The sequence below is a fragment of the Tetrao urogallus genome, assembly GCF_951394365.1.
Source record: "Tetrao urogallus genome assembly, chromosome: 5".
NCBI classification, from domain to species: Eukaryota; Metazoa; Chordata; class Aves; order Galliformes; family Phasianidae; genus Tetrao; species Tetrao urogallus.
Window position 1 is genome coordinate 25,057,127 of NC_136818.1, and position 20,603 is coordinate 25,077,729.

Sequence of the window (20,603 nt, forward strand, 5' to 3'; positions counted from 1 at the left end):
GCCCCCCCACCCCCAGTGGGGAAGAAGAGCCCAGAGACAGCAGCTGCAGATGAGACCCGAATTTATTGACATCGTGTGCCCTCGACGCGGCAGGGACCGTACACAGCTCATGCCATGGCACAGGAGGCAGGGTACAAAGCAGCATCCCACAGACAGGGTGTGGGGGGGGTCGTGTCTCCCCAAAGACACGGCAATAAATAAGATTTTAGTCTTTAAATTTTTTTATTGTTTTCTTTTTTTTTTTTCCTCCCCCCCTCTTCCCAGCAAACAAGACTCACTTTCTGGAACTGTACAACATTTACAAGGGGAGGGGAGGACGTTTGGCTGCATCGGATGGGGACGGTGAGCAAGCAGGGACTGCTGCAGGGACAGCCCCCCCACCGTGTCCCCTCCCTGTGCCACCCGGGGGCTGGGGGCTTGGCACAGAGCAGCACCGGGGAGGGCACAGCTGGGGGCGCACAGGTGCAGCTGGGCAGTCCTGCAGCACCAACGCACCCAGCCGGGGGACAGCCTGCCCAGCATCGAGCTTTCTCACTTGATTTCACGTTCATTTGTAATTCCCTTCGCTTTCGGCCGCGGGCAGCAGCCAGTACAGCCTGATGTCACCGAACGCCCCCGATCACGCACGTCCCCGAGCACGGACCCTTTTTCCCCACCGTTTTGGGGGATGTTTTTGCAATATCCTGCAGCAGAGGCTCACCCCACGCTCCCAATCATCTTTCCCCGTGTTCCAGCCCCAGCTTGGCCGTGCCCTCGGTCTCTCAGCCTCGAGGCTTTTCTTCCTGCTGCAATCCCTCCCCTCCAGCCAGCGAGGTGCAGCGCTGCACCGTAAGCACTCCTGCACGCCCGGGGATAAATCACGGCCCTGCAGCCGCAGCGCGACAGCCCCGCTCCCACCCGCCCAACGCCGCAGCCAGCAGCCAGCACGGCCCCTGGGCCGGGAGAAACGCTCTGAAACGAACCCTTCTGCCATAAAGGCTTTGCCATCCCTGATTGTCCTCCCCTCCTGCGCACGTGGCTCTCTGCCGACCAGGAGGGACGAGGCGGGGTGACCCCGACATCCTCGCCGTGCTGTGCGCCCGCACCTCCCTTGTGCTTACACATCCAAAGGCACCCGCCCCATCCCGAGCCCCGGACATCGCCGATGCCCCAAGGATGGGCGCCGAGCCCCCACGGATCCCTCCGGCTCCTCTTCCCACGGGAAATCCTGGCACCATCTCGCACCTCCGGCGCTGCGCTTGCGGGCTGGGGGAGCACGCAGGGAGCCGGGGCGGGGGGCGTGCGGCGCTTAGAAAGGGGGGTGATCCATGTCGTCCAGCCAGGAGGCCGGGCTGGTGGGAAAGTCTGGGTACCCGACACTGCTCCCCGTGGAGATGTCGGATGTGGGGCCCCCCCCGGCCATGGCGCGCAGCGTCTGACTCACCCCCTGCGCCCCCAGCCCCATGCTGCTGTCCATGGCGTAGTCCAACCCGTTGAGCAAGGGCGGGTGGGACGGCAGCGACGAGATGGACGAGGGCGACTGGGGGAGCCCGTAGGGGCTGCCGTCCCGCAAGTCCTGGTACGGCTGCCCCGTCCCGTCCATGGTGAAACCACCGTTCAGCAACTGTCCTCCTGCCACATCGCCAACGCTGCCGTAAACCCGGTTGGTGTGGCCGAGCTCGGAGAGGATCTGGTCATCTGCTCGGACAAGGAGAGGAGCGCATGGGGTGTCAGCCGTGCACGGGGAGCCCCACAGACCCCCGCCCCGTGCCCCCCTGCCCCGCTCACCGCGGAAGCTGAGCTCGCTGTCGCTGACCCCACAGTCCTCAGCTGAGCTCTCCTTCTCCAGCTTGCCAGCCCCGCGGCTCCGCTTGACGCTCTTGTAGAACTGGCCCCAGCGGTGCCGTCCCGCATCCTTCTTCAGCCTCTTCTCTTTGGCCCGACGGTTCTGGAACCACACCTGGGACAGGCAATGGGGATGTTGGTGGTGGCCCTGCAACCCGGCATCCCAACGTCCTGCGTGCCAGCACCTCTCAGCCACACCATCTGGCACCCATATAACTCAGCATCCATCACTGCTCCAACCTTGCGTCCCCACACGATGGGACCCCCACACCCCGACACTCCAGCTTCCACACAGCTGTATAACCAAGCAGTCCAACCAAATATGCCTGCACCTGTGCAATCCTGCAGCCCATTAGCATGTCATGCCAGCACCCCAGCCCCCATATAACCCAACACCCCTGCACATCAGAATCCCTGCAACAACTCCATACCCCATCATGCCAGCACCTGAGCACTCCAGCTCCCAGGCACTGCACATCTGAGTATGCCCGCAATTCACTGCCCCAGCAGGCCAGCATCCGTGCAACCCAGCACTCCTGGCAACCCAGCATACCCCTGTATGCCAACACCCATGCAATCTGGCACCTCTGCACCGCATTACCGTGGCATGACAGCACTCATGCAGCCCACCACCCATACAGTGCAACAGTCCTGCAAATCAGTACGTCACTGCTTCAACACTTTATCCCTGCACACCGGGATCCCCACAGTTCTGCACCCCATCATGCCTGCACCAAAGCACTGTGTGAATGAGTGACCCTACAACCCAGCACTGCTGACATCCAACATCTGTGCAACCCATCACACCTGCACCTCATTACCACAGCACTGATGCAGCCTACCACCCATGCAAACCTGCATGCCACAACCTGACTACCAGCACGCTGGCATCCATGCAGTCTAACACCTCTGCAACCCAGCACTACAACATCGCTGCAACCTTGCATCTGCATACAGCAGGAACCCCAGCACCCCCCATCCCAGCTTCCACACACCCTGCAACTAAGCATCCCCGCAGCCCTGCAATCCAGCATCCCATCACCACAACACCCCTGCACCTGGAACCCAACTCGAGCCCTTGCTAGGGGCCAGCCTGGCGCTGGGCTGTGGGCAGAAGCCTGGGTCTCTGGGTCTCACCTGCACCACCCTCATGTCCAGCCCCGTCTCAGAGGAGAGCTGCTCCCGCACGTGCCGGGCAGGCTTGGGTGAGTTCTTGTAGGCATTCTTCAGTGTCTCCAGCTGCTTGGCCGTGATGGTGGTGCGGGGCCGCTTAGCCCCCGCCTCGGAGTCATCTGCGAGCAAACGAGTGGCGTGAGCAGACCTGGCAGTAAAACACGAGCTTGGGGGCCATCAAACGCGAGCTTAGGGGCCGTGCCTACCGTTCTGCTTGGCGGTCTCATAGTCCTCCTTGCACACCAACCTCCCGTCCTCCATCAGGTAGAACTCGTCTCCGGTGGCCAGCTGCCTGCTGCAGATGATGCAGGCGAAGCAGTGCAGGTGGTAGACGAAGTCCTGAGCTTTGCGCACCACCTGCGTGGGGGGGATGCCCTGCTGGCACGCCGTGCATTTGGTCCCGAAGCGCCTGCAAGGACAAGCGGCCGGCGGGGCAGAGTTAACCCAGCAATCAGGCTAATTACGTGTGACACCTCACGCGGCGCGGCTTCATCTTCGTCAGCGGCTGCCCTAATGGAGCTGGGGAAGGGTTGAGTTTAATGGTTCTTTTAACTAATGCTTATAGGCTGCCCGATTTCCCCCGCAAGGACAGTACATATTTCATCCACATTAATACCAAATAAATTAATTACACCGCCCCGCTCGCATGATGAATCCCAGATTAATGCAGAATGATGGGGCTCTTACGCCGTAATGACAGCGCGGCGGTGCCGTGCCGTGCCAGCAGGGTGGGCTGCCAGGGGTGTGCAGTGAAACTGTGCACGGAGTGAGCAACAAAACTGTGCAGAGCGGGCGTGGAGGAGCGGGCAAGGAAAGAGCAGTGGGGTCACCATCCCCAGAGGTGCTACAGAATTGTGGAGATGCAGCACTGAGGGATGTGTGGATGGGTTGGGGCTGGACTTGGGGATTTGAGAGGTTTTTTTTCCCCCTCAGTCTTAATGATTCTATGTGCAAAAATATTGAAGCGTGGCCTTTTAGGCAGCTTCAGGTGAGCAGACCTCGAGCCCCATAGATGGGTGAACCAAAAGTGACAGCACTGGGCTATTGATTGGCACAGGGTGATCTAAGTGGGCCCTGACATGAGCCCAGCACTGAGCTCCTGGTGCCAATACCATTGATCCCCACACCTTTAGGCCATCAGTGTAAGTGACTTTGGGATCATCAGCTTCATTTCACGCCACGATTTTCAGTGGTTGCAGTAGTGGGATGTGGGGACGTGGTGCTGGCGCTGCCGTGCCCATGGGCTGGCAATGGGATTAGGATCCCCGGGGGGGGCACAGAAAACATGCTGAGCCCCCTCCATTCTGCTGAGCTGGGAACACCCCCCTAGGATTATGGCCACATCATCGCCATCCTGCGTGTTGGTGGGGATGAAGGATGGGAGATGCGGTGTCAGCCCTTAGGAAAACCCGTAGATTCCATCAGAAAACGGGGATAGAGCATCTGTGTTGGGAAGTAAATTTTAGGGGGAGGGTGGGGGGCTGGGAAGTGTTCCATGTGGGGGGTGGGAATGTTGTTCCATGCAGCAGCCGGGGAGGTGGATGAGTGCACGGCTCGGAGGGAAAGCAGCGGGGAAAGGAAGGGAGGCTCGGTGAGGAGAGAATATTTAAAAAAGAGGGGGAAAAAAGGGGGGGGAAGAAAAGTGAGAAAAATGAAAACAAATAAATAAGGGGAGAGGGAAGGGGGTGGAGGGAAAGGTTAAATGAAAAAAAAAATTGAAAAGAAGAAGAAGAAATGGAGAAGAAAAGAGGAGCGGAGCGGTGCCCTCTCGCTCAGAGGCGGGCGGAGAGCGCAGCATCGGGGATTTCCCGGCTACATCGCGACACGGGGCGGCCGGCAGCGTGCGGGGAGGACGGGGAGAAGGACGGGGTCCTCGCGGTACTCACTTGAAGAAGTCTTCCTTGCAATAGACGCTGCCGGCACGGGCGAAGCAGCGCTCGGCCAGCTGCATCTGGCAGTCGGCGCACTTGAGGCACGAGCTGTGCCAGTGTCGGTCCAGCACCTTGAGGATGAATTTGTCCAGGATGTGCTGGCTGCAGCCGGCGCACTGCGGGATCTCTGCGGGGACGGAGGGGAGAGCGGCTCAGCAACGCCGGCATCGCGCGGAGCTTCGAGCTCCCGCCGTCCCGGATGGAGAGATGGGAACGGGGGGGGGGGAGAGAGGAAAACGGGGAGGGGAAGGAAGGGGAGAATGAGGGGGAGAAGGGTGAGGGAGGGAAAAGAGGTTGGAAAAAGGAGAAGGGAAGGAAGAGAGGAGGGGAAGGGAAATGGTTGGTGAGAAGGATGGAAGGGAAAAGGGAGTGGGGAGGAAAAAGGGAAGGATGAAAGGGAAAAAAGGAAAATGGAAAGGAAAGGGGAGGAAAGATGGAAGGGGAAAAGGAAAGGGAAAGAGAAGGGAGGAAAAACGAAGGGAGACAGAGAAGAGAAAAGGAAAGGAAAAGAGAAGGGAAAAAGAAAATAAAATGGAAAAAAAGAAAAAGAAAGAGAAAAAGAAAAGAAAGGGGGGAAAGAAAGGAAATGAGAAAAGAAGAGGGGGGAAAGAAAAAGAAAATAAAATGGAAAATGGAAAAAGAAGAAAGAAAGAAAAAGAAAAGAAAGGGAGAAAAAAAGTGAAAGGAAAAGAGAAAAGGAAAAGAAAGGGGGAAAAGAAAGGAAATGAGAAAAGAAGAGGGAAAAAGAAAATGGAAAATGTCAAAGAAAAGGGAGGGAAAGGGAACGAAAAGAGAAGGGAGAAAGAAAAAGAAAAAGGAAGGAAGGAAGGAAGGAAAAAAGAAGGGAGAAATAAAAAGAAAAAGGAAGGAAGGAAGGAAGGAAGGAAGGAAAGAAGGAAGGAAGGAAAGAAAAAAGAAGGGAGAAAGAGAAGAGAGTAAGAAAAAAAAGGAGAAAAAGGAAGAGAAAAAGAAAGGAACATCAAAAGGAAAAAGGAAGAAGGAAGGAAAAGGAAGTCAACGAAATATTGGGAAGGGAATAAGAAACGGGAGAAGGAAAGAAAAGAAGAGAGAAGAAGAAAAAAATAAAAGAGAAAATAAAGGAAAAGAAATGTAAAAAAAAAAATAAAAGGAAAAAGGCAAAAAAAAAGAAAAGGAAAAAAAAGGGAAAATAGGAAAAGGAAATGGAAAAGGAAAAGGGAAATGGATGTATGGAGGACAAGAAAATAAAGGTAACACAAGAAATTAAAATGGAAGAAGAAAGGGAAAGGAAATAAAAAGAGGGAAAAAAAAGCAAAATACCAGGAAAAAAGGAAATGAAAAGAAGGGATGGAAAAGTGGGGGAAAAAAATAAAAAGAGGGGGGGAAGGAAAAGGGGAAAAGAAAGGCAACTATAAGGAAAACAAATAACGCAAATGGCAGAAGAGAGGAAAAGAAAAGGAAAAAAAGGAAAAGAAAAAGGGGGGGAAGGCAAAGGGCGCAGCAGCCGATCACAGCGGGGCGGTGCAGCACGGCGGGCCCGAACCCGACAAACAGCGGGGTGACCCCGAACCCAACAAACAGCATCGACAAACGGCACCGAGAGGAGACGCCGCCGATCCCTCGGGACCCCTGACGGCAACGGGAAGAGACAGAAACCCCTTCGTTATCCCGGAGCGGGGGGGGAGATGCGCAGCGCTGGAGGCGGCGGCACCTCCGATGTCGGGATCGGAACCGGCCGCTGTGTGCAGCCCACGTCTGTCCCGTACGGCTCCGGAACCGAGCCGATTTCTGTTTGTTTTTAAGTAGTTCGGATAATTTCATTTGATCTGATATATATATATACACACACACATCTGTGTGTACATAGATATACACGCATGTATATACACATAAATGCATGCATACACACACACATATATACACACACACACATACAGGGGGACCAATCCAGCCCCACTCCCCCCCACTGCACTGCGAGTTGGCAGCACAGCCCGTTGGTTTTATTCCATCTACACTGATCGATTTCTCTCTTATTTCTCCTTCTTCTTCTTATTTTCAGTGATCGTTCCGTCGATGCATTCGTTTATTATTGCTGTTGTTATTATTACTATTATTTTGGGAAGGTGCTTTAGGCAGAAGTTTGGGTTCGGCAAAAGGTTTGCCGCACGTTCTCCCGCCTGCCCCTTAAGAATAGCGTTATTAATGAGGGTGTCAATTAGCGTGGGCCGTGCTGGAGGTTTATAACCTTCCCCTTTCCCCCTCCCCCCCGCGCAGCTCTTTGCTCCTCAACGCCAAGCTGAAGTCGATGCAAAACGCTGGGGTTAAGGCAGAAAGGTGCTGTGAGGGTCGAGGGGGGGGGAAGAGAAACGCGATCTCACAGCGATCGGAAACGCGAACGGGAAAGGGCGCCCATCACTGTGAGCAGTGCTGGGGATGGAGGGGAGGGGGCGGGGGGAGGCACAAAATAAAACAAAATACAAATAATAAAATATTATAATAATGATAGAGCAATCCTTGGGGGGGCTGCAGCCTCTTTCCCACCCTCCGGAGCCCGGCCGGAGGCCCCGCACTGACGCCCCTATTTCTCACCGCACGATTTCCCCATAGCAGGGGGGGTTCAGACGCGGTGCCTCCGCGGACTGCCCCCCAATCCCTACGGAGCCCCGAAGCCCCCCCTCGTCCCCCCCCCCTTCGAGCAGCACCACGGGAACTTCGGCAGCACAAACCCTGCTATTTCGCCAGCGACTTGTTGTGCTTAAATACACGAGAAGAACAACATCTCGTTCGCTGTACCCTGGTGCGGGCAGAAGCAGAGAGACAGCCTCACATCGGGCCGGGAAACGAATGGTGCACAGCCCCCCTTCCCCCGCTGTAGACCCCCCCCCCCCCTCCACCCCGGGACGCTCCGCTTCCCCGGAACCGTTTGCAAACGCGCTGGGGAGGGGGAACCGTAATAGCAGTAATCGATGATCTCGAATGCAAATTATAAATGCTAACAACGATAACAAATACAACGGAAACCCGACCGGCAAAGCTCGCACCCCCCCAACCTCCCCGTTCCCGTACAGTGTCCTCGCACACGTCCGGACGTTCACGGCCCTGTCTGGGGGGACACAAGGAGCCGCGCCACCTGTAGCTCTGCAGCACGTACCGATGGACGCGCGGACGGAGAGACGAGAGGCGGGTCGGGGCCGCGTGTCGCGACACACGGCAACAGCGGGGGCACCGCTCGCAGCCCCGTGCGCACGCACAGCCGCGCTGACCGCCCCGTCGGGGCCCCCCCGGCTCTCCCATGCAGCAGCGCTGCCGCACACGGGAAGAAATGAAAGGAGAAGAAGCGAGGCCGGGGCTGGCAGCGGGCCGCAGGGAGGGGATCGGGGGAGAAGAGAAACGCGTCCTTACGTTGTACCGGCACCCCGAGGATCTCCGGCAGCCCCTTGACAGCCCCTTCGGCAGCGAGCGCTGAGCTTTGCATCATTTTATTGGCCCGGGGGCGGCGGAGGGGAGAGAAGAGGGCAAGAAGAGGGCAAGGAGAGGGCGGCGGGCCGGCCCCCGGCCGCAGGCAGCACCGGTTCCAGCAGCAGCAGAGCCGAGCCCCAGCCGTGCTGTACCGTGCCGGTGCCGGTGCCGGTGCCGGCCCGGGCGCGGCGCCGCAGCTGTGCCGCCAGCACCGCCCGCCTCCCATTCATTCCCCCTGCGGGGAGCGCGCCTGACGTCACCGCCCGCAGGGGGCCGGGGGCGGGGCCTGCAGCCCTCCGCCAATCCCCGCACGCCGCACGCCGCGGGGGGCGGGGTCTGAGAGCTGGAGGGGCAGAGCTTCGTGGCTGATGGGCGTGGTCTGCGTGGAAGGGGCGTGGTCTGGCGGCGCCACGCCTCAGGACTCCAGAGGCTGCGGAGCGTGGTTGGCGTTATCGCGACACGGGGCTGTCGTGACATAGCGCTGTTCAACAGTGCCGGTGCAGAGAGGCAGAGCGGAGACTGGGGCCGTTCGGTGCTGGTGAACCGGGCGCGGGGACGCCGAAATCCCCCCAAATCCCCCGCGGGGCACGAGGCTCCTGCACCGAGACCCATGCCGGCAGCACGGATCCTGCCCGCAGCACGGCCGGTGCTGAGCAGCTCTCTGCGGGTCGGGAAGAGCGATCCCGGAGCGTTGGGACATACGGACAGACGGACGCACGGACATCTCTTTTCCCCATCCCCTACCCAAGCCATTCCCCAAACGCCACTGCCGTCAGCGCGCTGTGTCCGGCGGGCTCCGATGGATCCTTCTGGCCCAACGAATCCCCTTCTCCCGTGAGGGTTCCGTTCTCATTCATCTTTCTGCTCCGCACATCGGTACAGACCTCCCCTATCGCCATCCGCATCGCCCATCCCTGCACAACGCGGCTCCCCCTGACCCCCGCAGCACCTTTCCGCACCGCCCCTATCCTCGCCCCTCTCCGTCCCCTCCCGCACGTTACCTCGCCCATCTATTCCCGACGGTGCTGCTCTTCGGTCGGCTTTGGGTTTCGTTCCCCCCGGTGCCCTGAGAGGGCGTCAGGTTTGCAGAAACCCATCCCCTCCACGCTGCCCTAACTGGGAAAGGGGGATCCGGATTCTCGCATCCTACACCCACCCCCGTTGCATGGAGAAATCACAGAGCGGGCACTTACCGGCGGCTGGAGAACGCGGGGAGTGCCAAGCAGGGCGCTGTTAATTTTAATTGGGAATTAGCAGACACGAAGGGTGTCCCCCACCCCTCCCAGCCGCGCGATTTTGTGGCCGGAGAGACGCTCCTGCCCGCATCGAGGAGGGAAAGGAAAGAGGGGAGAAAGGGAGCGGCGGGCAGCAGCGAGCCGGGGGGGGGGGGGGGGGGGCGGCTGGCCCAGGAAAATTAAATTGCACTTGAGGGCAAATTCTATTAGGGAATAGCGACTGTCTCCCATCAGCCTGCGCCATTTGGGTAATTACCGGCGATGGGAAGGGGCGGCCCCGGGGGGAAGAAGCAGCACGGCCCCCCCCCCCTCCCCCGGATCTCAGCCCACCTGTGAGCACTGCACAACGCGGTGCTGCCCCACCGCATCGGGTGCCCATCGGTGTGCGTGTGTGGCGGGGTCCCCAGCTCTGCTCCTCCGCGTGCATCGGGCCAGCACCAAACAGGATTACGGAAAGTCTATTTACGGGACTCTCTTTTTCCTGTGTGCGTGGTGGCTTTTAGCTCCCAGCCCCGCAAATCTCCCCCCACAACGGCGATCTGGGCAGTCCCACCCCCCCCCCCCCCCCCAACCGCCAGCACATCCTATCTGCCACAATTGCTTTGGGGTCGGGGGGGGGGAGGGATGCAGAGGAGCATCTGCTTCCAGGAGAGGTGCACGGGGGAGAGGAGGGGGGGGGTTAAGGGATGCTGGGGACGGGCACCTCCCCCTCCAGGGAAATCAAGGAGAGGGAGGCAGCACGACAGACGATTTATTTCAAGGGCAGGAGGATGGGCCCACAGAGCTGCCGGCCCTCTCCTCCCACCTGGGCGAAGTGAAGATATCAAGAAAATGGCTCCAAATCGGATTGACACCCCCCTCACGCACACCCCCTAATAAAGTTTATTATCAGCCGGGCTCTAATCCCTTTAAATCCCCGCACGGGGGGCAGGGCTGGGATTAGGGGAGGGCTGCGTAATCCCAATGAATTTGTTACAGGGGGATTTAGGCAGCGCCAACGGAGCAGATGGCCGCAGCCTCAGAAAACAACCATTTTCCTTAATGATTCCTAACAAGGATAAAAGGGCAGGGAGAAACGGGGCCAGCGGCCGGCCCAGGTCCCGGTCCCCGGGGATGCTCTTGCGTCCTGCCCAAGGCACAGCTGCAGCTCCAACACTGGGGCAGGTTTATTGCCAACTTCTTTCCTTGCGTCCCCGCCTCTGTAGGGGCCGTCCGACCACTTGGGGACACTGCAACCCCGGGGATGTAGGGCTGGGTATCAGCCAGAGGCAAGAGAACAAAATAAGGGACGAGCCGACAGCACCATCGGCAAAAATAATTTATTCCACTAAGACAAGCAGAGAGCGAGCAATGAGACGGGGAGGGGAACAAAATGCTGAAACCCCCCCCCAGTGCCCCCACAGGCAAAGGGGGAACAGCAGGGGGGGGAACCAACGCCACGCTCCTGGCCCCAGGAGCCTCCTGAACCAGGAGGCTGCCCCAGCACGGGACCAGGCTGCCCTGTCCCAAACCAGCCCAGTCCCTGCAGAGGGCAGTGGGGTGCCGGGACCCCAACCAACATCAGCATCGCAGCCCCAGGAATGTGGCACACAAAGGAACAAGCCGCCCCCCACCCCCCCTCAAAAAAAAAAAAAAACCAAAAAACAAAAACCAGCAGCAAAACTCCTGCCCTTGGCAATGTGAGGGCCGAGGGGGGTCCTGCAGCCAGAGGGGGGAAGGGGGGGGAAGGGTCCCACTTTGCTCTCACGCCACGGGGAAGCCAGGACGGCCTTTCCGTGCACGGGTGCGGAGTCGGAAGAAGGTGTACATGCCCAGCAGGCACATGGAGGAGAGGAAGTAGAGCGCGATGCAGAGGCTGACGTCCAGGCGGGAGAAGCCCAAGCCCAGCACCCGCAGCCAGGGGCTTCTCCGTAAGCCCCCCTCCTCCTCTTCCTCACGGCTCTCAGGCACTTGCAGCCGCTCCCAGCCGACGTCGTGATGCAGGGCGACGGTGTCCCTCTTGCTGAGCCTCCGGTGCCGGCCGGCAGCCCGCAGCGCCTTGCTCTTGAAGTGCTGCTCGCTGAAGGAGTCCAGGTCCACGATGTCCTCCCCAAGCGCCTGCAGCCGTGGGTTCCTGCGCACGATGCTGGGACGGCGCAGCTCCGAGGAGCCCGGCCGCCCCGTCTCGCTCTCCCTGTCGGGCTTCTCTGTCTCCTTCTCTCCCTCCTCCTTTTCCTTCCTCTCCTCTTCTTCCTTTTCCCGGAGGCCTGCAGTGCCCAGCCTGGCACTCGCCACCACCTCCTCCCCGGCCCTGGGGATGGGGATGGCATGGTCCAGGTGGAGGTTGCCCGGGGAGAAGTGCTTCTTGAGGAAGCTCAGCACAGCCGTCTCATCCCACATATGCACTCCCTGCTCCTCCCGGTGGCACTGAGGACACATGTCTGGTGGAGGCCACTGCAGTTTGGGGAACTGGGGGTCCTCTGTGTCACCACCTGGAGGAGCAAGGAGTGAGAGGTGCCCTAAGCAGCAGGGACAGCGCAGCCCCATGCTGTGCCAGGATCAGCTTCCCAGACCTGTGAGGGAGCGGGATGCTTAAGGGGAGCTCAACGGCTCTAATGCTACACAACCATCTGCTACGGGATGTCCCCACTACCATGGGTCCCCTCACCCTAAAGGAACCATTGACCAACCTCATCATAACAAGGGATCCCTTAACAGTCCCAGCTCCCCTCCCTTGAGAAACCACCTGCTCCCTGCATCCCCAGGTACCACTGTGCAGCCCCTGCTCCCCCTGATCCCAGCCCCATACCTGCCAGGCGTGCATTGACCTCATTGTGGTGGGACCAGAGCCAGAGAACGGCCTCATCCCGGCTCTTCACCTGGTCCATGGACTTGGCTGCCATGGCCTCAAAGTGCTGGGCACACTCCTGGCAGCCAAAGAAGTGCTTGACATAGCAGCGCATGGTGTTCAGCACCTCCAGCGGCAGCTCTAAGGGAGAAAGAGGGCCAGAGGGTTGGGAGGAGGAGGAGGGATGAGTCAGGAGCCCACAGAGCCACATCACCCACAGGCCATCCCCCTGTATCCCCCAGGATGAAGAACCCCTCATCCCACTACCTTGGTCAGGGCCGCCCTGGGCAGCCTGAACTGTCAGCAGGTGGAAAATGGTCCAGAGCCCACAGGGGTAACCACGGAAATGGGGCTCGCTGCCCCTGCAGCCCACCCAGGTGACGTTGGTGGGGAGCACGGCGGCAGGGATGGCCTGCAGGACAGATGGACGCAGCGTGACCGAGCTGCTGAGTGGGATGGGGGTGGGATAAAGGGGGGGTGTTGGGGGGGGTGCCTTACATCCTCCTTATTCTTCACCGCCTCCTTCAAGGCGCTGCGGGGCAGCTCAGGCTCTGTCCAGTTCCGCATCCAGCTGTCCAGGGACTGCAGGAAGGTCTGCACGGAGGGGCGCCCAGGGAAGTACTGTGCAAAAAAGAGGGAGAAAACAATGTGGTGAGGACACCTGAATCTAGCTCCAGGACAGCCCCCAGACATGGGACTCCCGGCATCCTGCACTGAGTTTCCCCTGCAGCAGGCTCTGAACAGCAGCCCCAGTGCCCAGCTGTCTGAGCAGGGCACAAAGCTGCTCCGGAGGTAAGGCAGCACAAATCCGATTAGCGGCAGTGCTCTCGGACCAAGGAGAAGTGGGGGGTGGTCCATGAGAGTGTGGCACCCGTGGCATCCATCTGCACACAACGTGTGCCACAGCTACAAGAAATACAGTGGTAGCAAATAGGAAAAGAGGCCAAGAAGCAAAAGGAAGGAGCGCTTTGCTCTTTCTTCAAGGCTAATCTGTTCTCTCTGGGCGCTCAAATTACACCACAGTTCCCAGATTTGCAGGGAATTCATCTCCCAGCTGACATTTCTGCTGCAAAGTGCCATTCCTCCCTTCCACATGAGGTTTTGCCATTCAATGCATTGCCTTTGAGCCACAACACATTGCTCTCCAGCCAACATTTCCTTCCAAACCGTGCTCCCTCTCCCTGCTCAGCTCACACCTCTCGGGTGTGCAATGGCTCAGGCACAGCTGGGCTGGCAGCAATCCCGGTGTCACTGCTCCGTCCCGTGGAGGAGCAGGGAAAGGCAGCATGAGTTCATCCCAGGGAAATCCCAACAGAGGAAAAGCACAGCAGGAACTGCCCACTGCCAGGGGATTTCTAAGAGCTGGAGGGACAGTCTGGAACCATCTGGCACTATCCAGCCCCAAGCCTCCCAGCAAAACCACCTTCAGCCACCTATTCATGGAGGACACGTGGTCAGCCCCATGTGCTCACATTCACATTTCTGATCCCCCATGCAGGTGGTTTCCCTCCCAGCTCCTCACCTTGGCCAGTGTGGCCACGTAGCACTTGAGAGCAGCCAGCTGGGCTCCTGCCAGCACTGCTGGTCGGCCGGCCTCCACCCGCAGTGTGTAGTGCATCGCAGACTCCAGGTCAGCCACATACAACTTGGAGCTGTGGGGACGACAAGACGCCCATCGGAACTTTGCTTTACACCCCAAGAGAACCAGCTGCAAGGAGCAGGGCTGATATGCAACAGCAATATGGGATGTGGGGGGCAGGGTCCCACCCATAGGTGCATCACCCCCTCCCGTTCCCCACACCACCCTGTAACACCAGAGCAGGGCTCTGACCTGTCAGCCCACACTGGCTGCAGCGCACGGGTCTCATTGATGGCACTGCTGGTGACATTCAACCTGTAGGAGCCACGGGTGACACCAGAGAGCGTCCGCAGGTAATAGGTGTAGAAGGAGCGTGCCTCAGCGTGCCTGCAGACAGAGGGGCAGTGAGCAGCCCCCTCCCGCCCCACACCAAGAAGCCCCCCGGTGCTCCCCAGTCGCACCCCCGACTCACACGGGCAGGCGGAAGAAGGAGCCGTTGCGGAGCAGCAGGTAGGCAGAGGGGAAGGTGGTGACCCCAAACTTCTCCACCAGCTCCTCCTCGCTGCTCAGCACCCTCCTCACCGCCACGTTTTCATACTGCAGCAGGTCCAAGGCTACCTGCAAGAGGTCCCAGCATCAGGATGTTGGGAGATGGGCCAGCGTCCCTGTCCTCCCATCTCCTCATTCAAGGAGGAGAAGGCAGCACCGGGTGAGTCAACCCATCGGAGGTGCCCGCAGGTTAATGGTGCACAGGGGAACAGCCGTACCCACCTCTCTGCCCACGAAGGAATTGCTCTTCTCAAAGATCAGCGCCAGGTACCGCTCCGTGTTTCTGTGGAAGAAGCTGCGAACCTCCTCGGCACTGCAAGAGAATCACAGGATCATCTGAGTTGGAGGGGAGCCTTAAAGGCCGTCTGGTCCAACTCTCTGCACAGAGCAGGGCCACCCACAGCTCCATCAGTGCTCAGAGCCCATCCAGCCTGACATGGCTGCCTGCAGGGATGGGGCACCACCACCTCTCCGGGCAGCCTGTGCCACAGCCTCACCACCCTTTACTGTAAAAACCTTTTTCCTTATCTCCAGTCTAAATTTTCCCCTTTCTCCCTCTTTTTGTTTGAAACCATTTCCCCTTGTCCTGTCACAGCAGACTCTGCTAAAGACTGTCCCCTTCCTTCTTATAGTCCCCCTTCAGATACCGAAATGTCCCCTCAGCTCTCCCCAGAGTCTTCTCTTCTCTGGGCTAAAGACAGGAGCACGGTAATGCTGGTGGGCTGCTTTGTCCCCAAGGTGAATAGGGCTATCCCTTACCCACACAGATCAGGGCTGTGATGACATCAGTGTGGTTCCAGCCCAGGTTCCTCCCCACTGAGGTTTCCAGCCCAGTTTTCTGCTCTGGTTCACAGGCTCTTAAAGCCTGCAGGGTGAGGCGAGGAGGCAGAAAACAAAGGGCAGGCAGGGCAGGACGGAGCTGTGTGCTCACCCACGGGGAAAGAAACAACACAAGTGCCATGAATCTAAGCCAATTTGTTTGGTGTCCTATTTCTTTCATGGGACACAGAGAGCTGCAGCGTGACCCTGGCCCAACCATCGCCATGGGAAAGCTGAACACTCCCTTGCCACGCACCGCTTGCTCTCTTTCAGCCAGGTTGAATTGAAAATAATTAAGAAAATAATAGCAATAACTAAAACAAGCTTTCTGAGCACTTCTGGTTCAGTATTTCCCTGGGAAACCCCTCTTCCTATGCCTATACCTTGCTGGCTCCAGTGGAGGGCATGCAGGTGGCCAGGCATCTCCGCTCTGCTCCAGGTTGGTGATGATGGCACGTCTCAGGTCTGCAACAGTGGCAGCAGGGTCTGTGGGAACAGGATACCAGGGCTCCAGTCAGGGACCTGACCCATCCTCCCTCAAAACTCCAAAGCACAAAACCTATGGCTGTGAACACTCACGAGCAATCCTTATCCCATCCTCTGCTTTCTTGGAGAAAGCTCTGAAGAACTGCAAGGAGAAAAAATGAATCAACCCAGAGCACTCTCACCTCATGGAATATTCCTGTGGGCTGCTCACAGCCCTGCTCTGCACAGTCCCAGCATGACACCGGGATGCTGCCTGGCTCCGGATGCGCCTGGCCCCGAGGGGAGGGATGCTGAGCACTGCGAGCGGCATGCACACCTCCGGGCACCCACAGTCCTGCACACTGCTCCCCGGAGCTCCCAGAGAAGGATGAGGAAGGGTTTCCCCCAGCCCTGCCCCGCTGCCATGAAGCCGGATGGCGTCATGCAGGTGTTTGCTTTGCAGGCTGGGCTGGGCGCACGGCTGCTTGAGGGTGGCGGGAAGAGCAGACACAACAGCCTGGAGACATTTCCTAAACATCATGTGCCCAGCGAGGTCCCCAGGACAGCTGGGCATGGCTCACGGATCCCCACACTCAGACTCCATGCCAGATTTACTGGGCTGCCAGCCCCTGGGTCCTAGCTGGGTGGGTTTTTGCAGCCCTATTTTTTGCTGCAAAGTCCCACTGGAGCCCAGCCAGCCCCACAGTACATGCAGCACACAAGGTGTTTGACTGGTTCCAGTTCACCAAGCTGTAATCAGCCCTGCTTTAATTAAGCAACAGAGGATGGAGCCACCCTGGAACCCACCTCTAGAACATCAAAAACGGTTCAAAACCAAACCCCAGACTCCTCTTCCTCATCCCAAGGCAATGGCAGCTCACGGGGCCAGCATCCTGCTGGTCAGGGAGCCCCAGCTTTTCCGCAGCACAGGGCTGGAGCTCTGTTTGCAGAGGGCAGCACTGGGAACCAGTGTGTTTGTGCAGCTTAGCGGGCAGGCAGGGGCCCAGCAGCAGGGACAGCAGCGTGCCAGGCACCCTGCCAGCCAGAGGGGAGAGGCTGCCTGCAGAATCCCCACGGGAATATTTTGGTGCCACAATGATGTCAGCCCAATTGAGCAAGAGGGAGCCAACATCATGGAGAAAAGCAGGGTGAAAACAGGGCACTAAAAGCCTCTCCCCCTTGCCGATCTCAACACGCATCCCCATCACCCTCTCCCCATACACCTTACCTTCAGCGTGGGGAAGCCAGTGATCCCAAACTCAGCGCACACCTGCTGGTTGGCCTCATCAGCACAGTCGAGAGCTGCGAGCATCACTGCCGGCCTCCACTCTGCAGGACAGGGGATGGAGGACAGTCAGCACAGCCACAGCCCCGCAGAGCATCCCTGCTATTTGAGCAGCCCTCAGGGATTACGTCCCTTTGTGCTGCCTCCCACTGATGGGAAATCCACTCCCCATCCTTCCCAGTAGGGATGGGGGATGCAGACAGCTCGCACAGAGCCAGGCACGTGGCCAAGGCCAAGCTCATAACTGCTTGCAGCAGGCTGCAGTGCTCTGCATCGCCATCCCTGCATCCCTCCATCCCAATCTCCTCCAGCACAGCACGGGGGGGGGGGGGGGGGGGGGGGGGAGAGGGAGCTTAAGCGCCTTGGCCTCTTTTCTTGCCTCCTGAGGCTCAGGAGATTTGTTCCAATTGATGTCTGCTTGGAAAAATCCTCGAGAAAAAAAAAGGAAACAAAAAGAACACATACAAAAAAGAAAAAAAAACCCAACAGATCACGACACAGATTGTTCCTGCTGCTGGAGCCCTGCCCCACGCTTTCTTTCCCAGAAATAGACCCAAATACAGAGCTGGGAAGCAGCCAGGCCCTGCAGCCTGCCACCAGCAGCACACAGGTCAGTCCCCATCGCACCGCCAGGCCCACAGGAGTGCTGAGCACGGACACAAAGCCTTTGCTCCCGGGTTGCGCAGTGCCTCCATCCCACGAGCAGCCCAGCCAGCACTCTGTGCCCTACTTTTCAGGCAGGGAACACGATGGCAGCACGAGGTGAAGAGGCAGCAGCCCTGCCCAACCAGCCGGTTTGCCGGGATAGGGGAGGGATGGCCACCGTGATGCAGCCGGGAGCATCGGACGGAATGACCCAAAACGGGCGAGCTGGGGAAGGGAGCAACGCTCACAGCCCTGGGTACACCGAGCAGCAGGTGCCAAAAGCAGAATAGGGACAGCTCCAACGGGAGCAGGCCGGGAGCAGCGGGCCTTAGGAGCACACATGCGGGGACAGCAGGGACTCCCGGCGTGGCGGCTCCGGCACTGCCGCTCCACGATGGGGCTCGGCGCGGCGGGAGCACAGCGTCGTCGCCCCGTTCCTCGTTTCCCGTCCGGGCGCTGAAGGAAGCCATCAGCCTGACTCAGCCGCAGTGCTCGCGCTGTCATTAGCGCAATCACGGGGAGCAGCCGGGATGTGACAGGGGAAGGACGCGGCTCGGGGGCCGGCAAGAGCCACCCGCCAAGGTCAGCGCTGCGAGAGCACAGCTGGGCTGCACGGCCGGCACGGCACAGAGAACGGCACGGGGGGAGGGATGCCGGGGGGCGGCGGCACGCCCCAATAGCCGCGGGCAGAGCAGGGCAGGGCCGCTCCGGGGCCGCCAGGCGGGGTGCCAGCACAGGAGGCCGCTGCTGGGGATGCCCACGCGGGCGTGGGGGCGCGGACTCACCGCGGACGTCCTCGGCCAGGGCCCGCCACGTGGGGGCGAAGTGGATGCAGTGCCCGCACCAGGAGGCGAAGAACTCGACGGCCCACGCGCTGGGGGAGCCCAGCAGCCGCCGCTCTGCCGTGTCGGCCCCTAGCAGCTCCAGCGGGTCGCTGGGCGAGTAGAGAGAGCGGGGCCGCGCCGCGGGCAGCGCAGCCGCCAGCAGCGCCAGCACCGCGAGCCACCAGCAGCTCCGCGGGCCCGCCCCGCCTCCTCCCCTGTCGCCGCCGCCACCGCTCCGCGCCCGCCGCCGCCACATCGCCCGCCCGGCCGCCCCCTGCAGCCGCCGCCGCCCGGCTTTAGGGCCGCCCGCCCGCACCGCCCCCGGCGGGCGGGACCGGGAGGGCGGGGCCAAAGCGGCCGCTATCACAGCGCCCCCTGTCGGGCGCGCACCGCTGGCCGTTGGGGTCGTGGGAGCTGTTGGGGGGGTGGGCTCAGCTCGAAGCTCCCCACTCTATCCCCATCCGGCCGTTTGGGAGAGCTGAGCCGCTCCGGTCGGAGCCACGGGGACTTCAGCTGCGTGGAGGTGTGTCTGCACCTCCCAGGGGGCTGAGCCGTACCCCTTGCAGGGGGCGTGATGACCCCTAGCCCAGGAACTCGCATCCATCACTGCGTCTATCACACAGACACCTCGCAGCTACGGTGGCACCAGCAGCAGGCAGCCCTCGCCTCGTGAGTCGGGCAGGGGGGGTGTCAGGCCCCGGGGAGGAGGAACGTGCCCCAGAGGGTCACCGGTACCTGCAGACACATCACACAGAACTGTGATAAAACGACCAAAGGCGGCTGATTCAGCCCCAAAGCCTGCGGCGTGGCAGCCATTAGGGAAATTCCTCGAGGGAAGCCGCCTGCTGACGGCATTGCCCTGCACGGGCACCCTGATGTCAGCCGCGTGGCATCCACAGGGGTCCCCCACCCATGGCTACCCCAGCACGTGGCGGGGCATGCAGGGCTGGTGGCCGCCTGCAAGGAGTGATGCCTGCATTCAACACCACGGAGGCTCCAGATGTGGCTCCTCCACCCAACGTGGGGCGGCTCTGCCCCACACGGGGCTCTCGGCGCACACCCACTCTGCTGGAAGGTGCCCGTTGCACAGGGCCCCAGGCTGGACGTGGCCCCACACCATGGCTGGGCCTGCGCAGAGCCTTTCCCAGCCCTGCCGTCAGGGTGCCCATCGCTCCCCAGGGCTGGGTGCTGGCTGCGGCCCCAGAAAGGCCATTAGCTGCCGGCCCCACCTAGGTGTTAGAGGAGAACTTGCCCTGCTAGAAAAACGAGCCTGCCAGAGCCAGGCCTTGCCCTGGCCGGGGAGCACAGGGGCCTTGGTGAAGAGCACAAGGCTCTCCATCGTCCAGCCATAAGACCAAAATCCCACCCCATCTCTGTCCTGCTGATCACCGTTATTTCACCCTGGGCCACATCCCTCACTCTCAGGGCTCATCAGTGCGATGGGGTTATCGTGCTGAAGGAGAGGTGCTTGATGCTTAATTGCCAGCATCCTCCCATCCAGCTCGCCCCTCCCTCCCAAGCAGCCCAAATTCCTTTAATCCTTTCTCAGCTGAAAAACAGCTCCAAAGCAGAGGGGAGAGCCCACAGCCCAGGGCCCCGACTCCTTTTGGGGTGAGCCAGGCCACAGCTCATTGCCCCGGGCCCAGGCTGCTCCCGCTCCTGGGGAGCCGCTGTGGGAGCTGCTCGTTTGAGATTTATTTTTCCTTCTTTACCTTCATTCTCACTGCATAGCAAGAGTTTGGGCTTTTCATCTCTGCAGCAAGCTGGCAAGAACTGGCTCTTCCTTGCAGGCAAAGCAGAGGTTTTGAAACATCCTGCTTGAAGATCGACGTCAGGATAACCGAGATGAATTAAAAAATAAATAGAGAAGTGGTAGATGGCTTTGGCAACGCCCTCTCAGCACTACCTGCTACTGGTTCCACCTCCAAAGCCATAGAGTTCAGTCGGAGGCTCTGATGTTGTGCTTGGGAACCCATTTCTCAGCAAAGGTCTTCAGCACCTGACTCAGC

General features: G+C 59.7%; 2 protein-coding genes across 2 annotated transcripts; both read right to left on the reverse strand.

Moving 5' to 3' along the window:
- Nucleotides 1-1,288: 1,288 nt before the first annotated feature.
- On the reverse strand, nt 1,289-8,596 carry LHX4 (LIM homeobox 4; the record flags this gene model as incomplete). Its single annotated transcript, XM_079535329.1, has 6 exons — nt 8,310-8,596; nt 4,884-5,055; nt 3,204-3,406; nt 2,962-3,116; nt 1,768-1,939; nt 1,289-1,677 (listed from the first exon to the last, which is right to left on the reverse strand). The coding sequence occupies exons 1-6, from the start codon at nt 8,590-8,592 to the stop codon at nt 1,289-1,291; spliced, it is 1,374 nt and encodes a 457-aa protein (XP_079391455.1). The 5' UTR covers nt 8,593-8,596.
- A 2,748-nt stretch (nt 8,597-11,344) lies between these two features.
- QSOX1 (quiescin sulfhydryl oxidase 1) lies at nt 11,345-18,850 on the reverse strand (the record flags this gene model as incomplete). The annotated part of the gene is made up of 12 exons (XM_079535414.1): nt 11,345-12,072; nt 12,390-12,569; nt 12,696-12,840; nt 12,927-13,049; nt 13,951-14,080; nt 14,260-14,394; nt 14,480-14,625; nt 14,779-14,869; nt 15,759-15,861; nt 15,955-16,003; nt 17,069-17,169; nt 18,556-18,850. 12 exons carry the CDS (start codon nt 18,848-18,850, stop codon nt 11,345-11,347), a joined length of 2,226 nt encoding a protein of 741 aa, XP_079391540.1.
- Between the last annotated feature and the right edge of the window lie 1,753 nt (nt 18,851-20,603).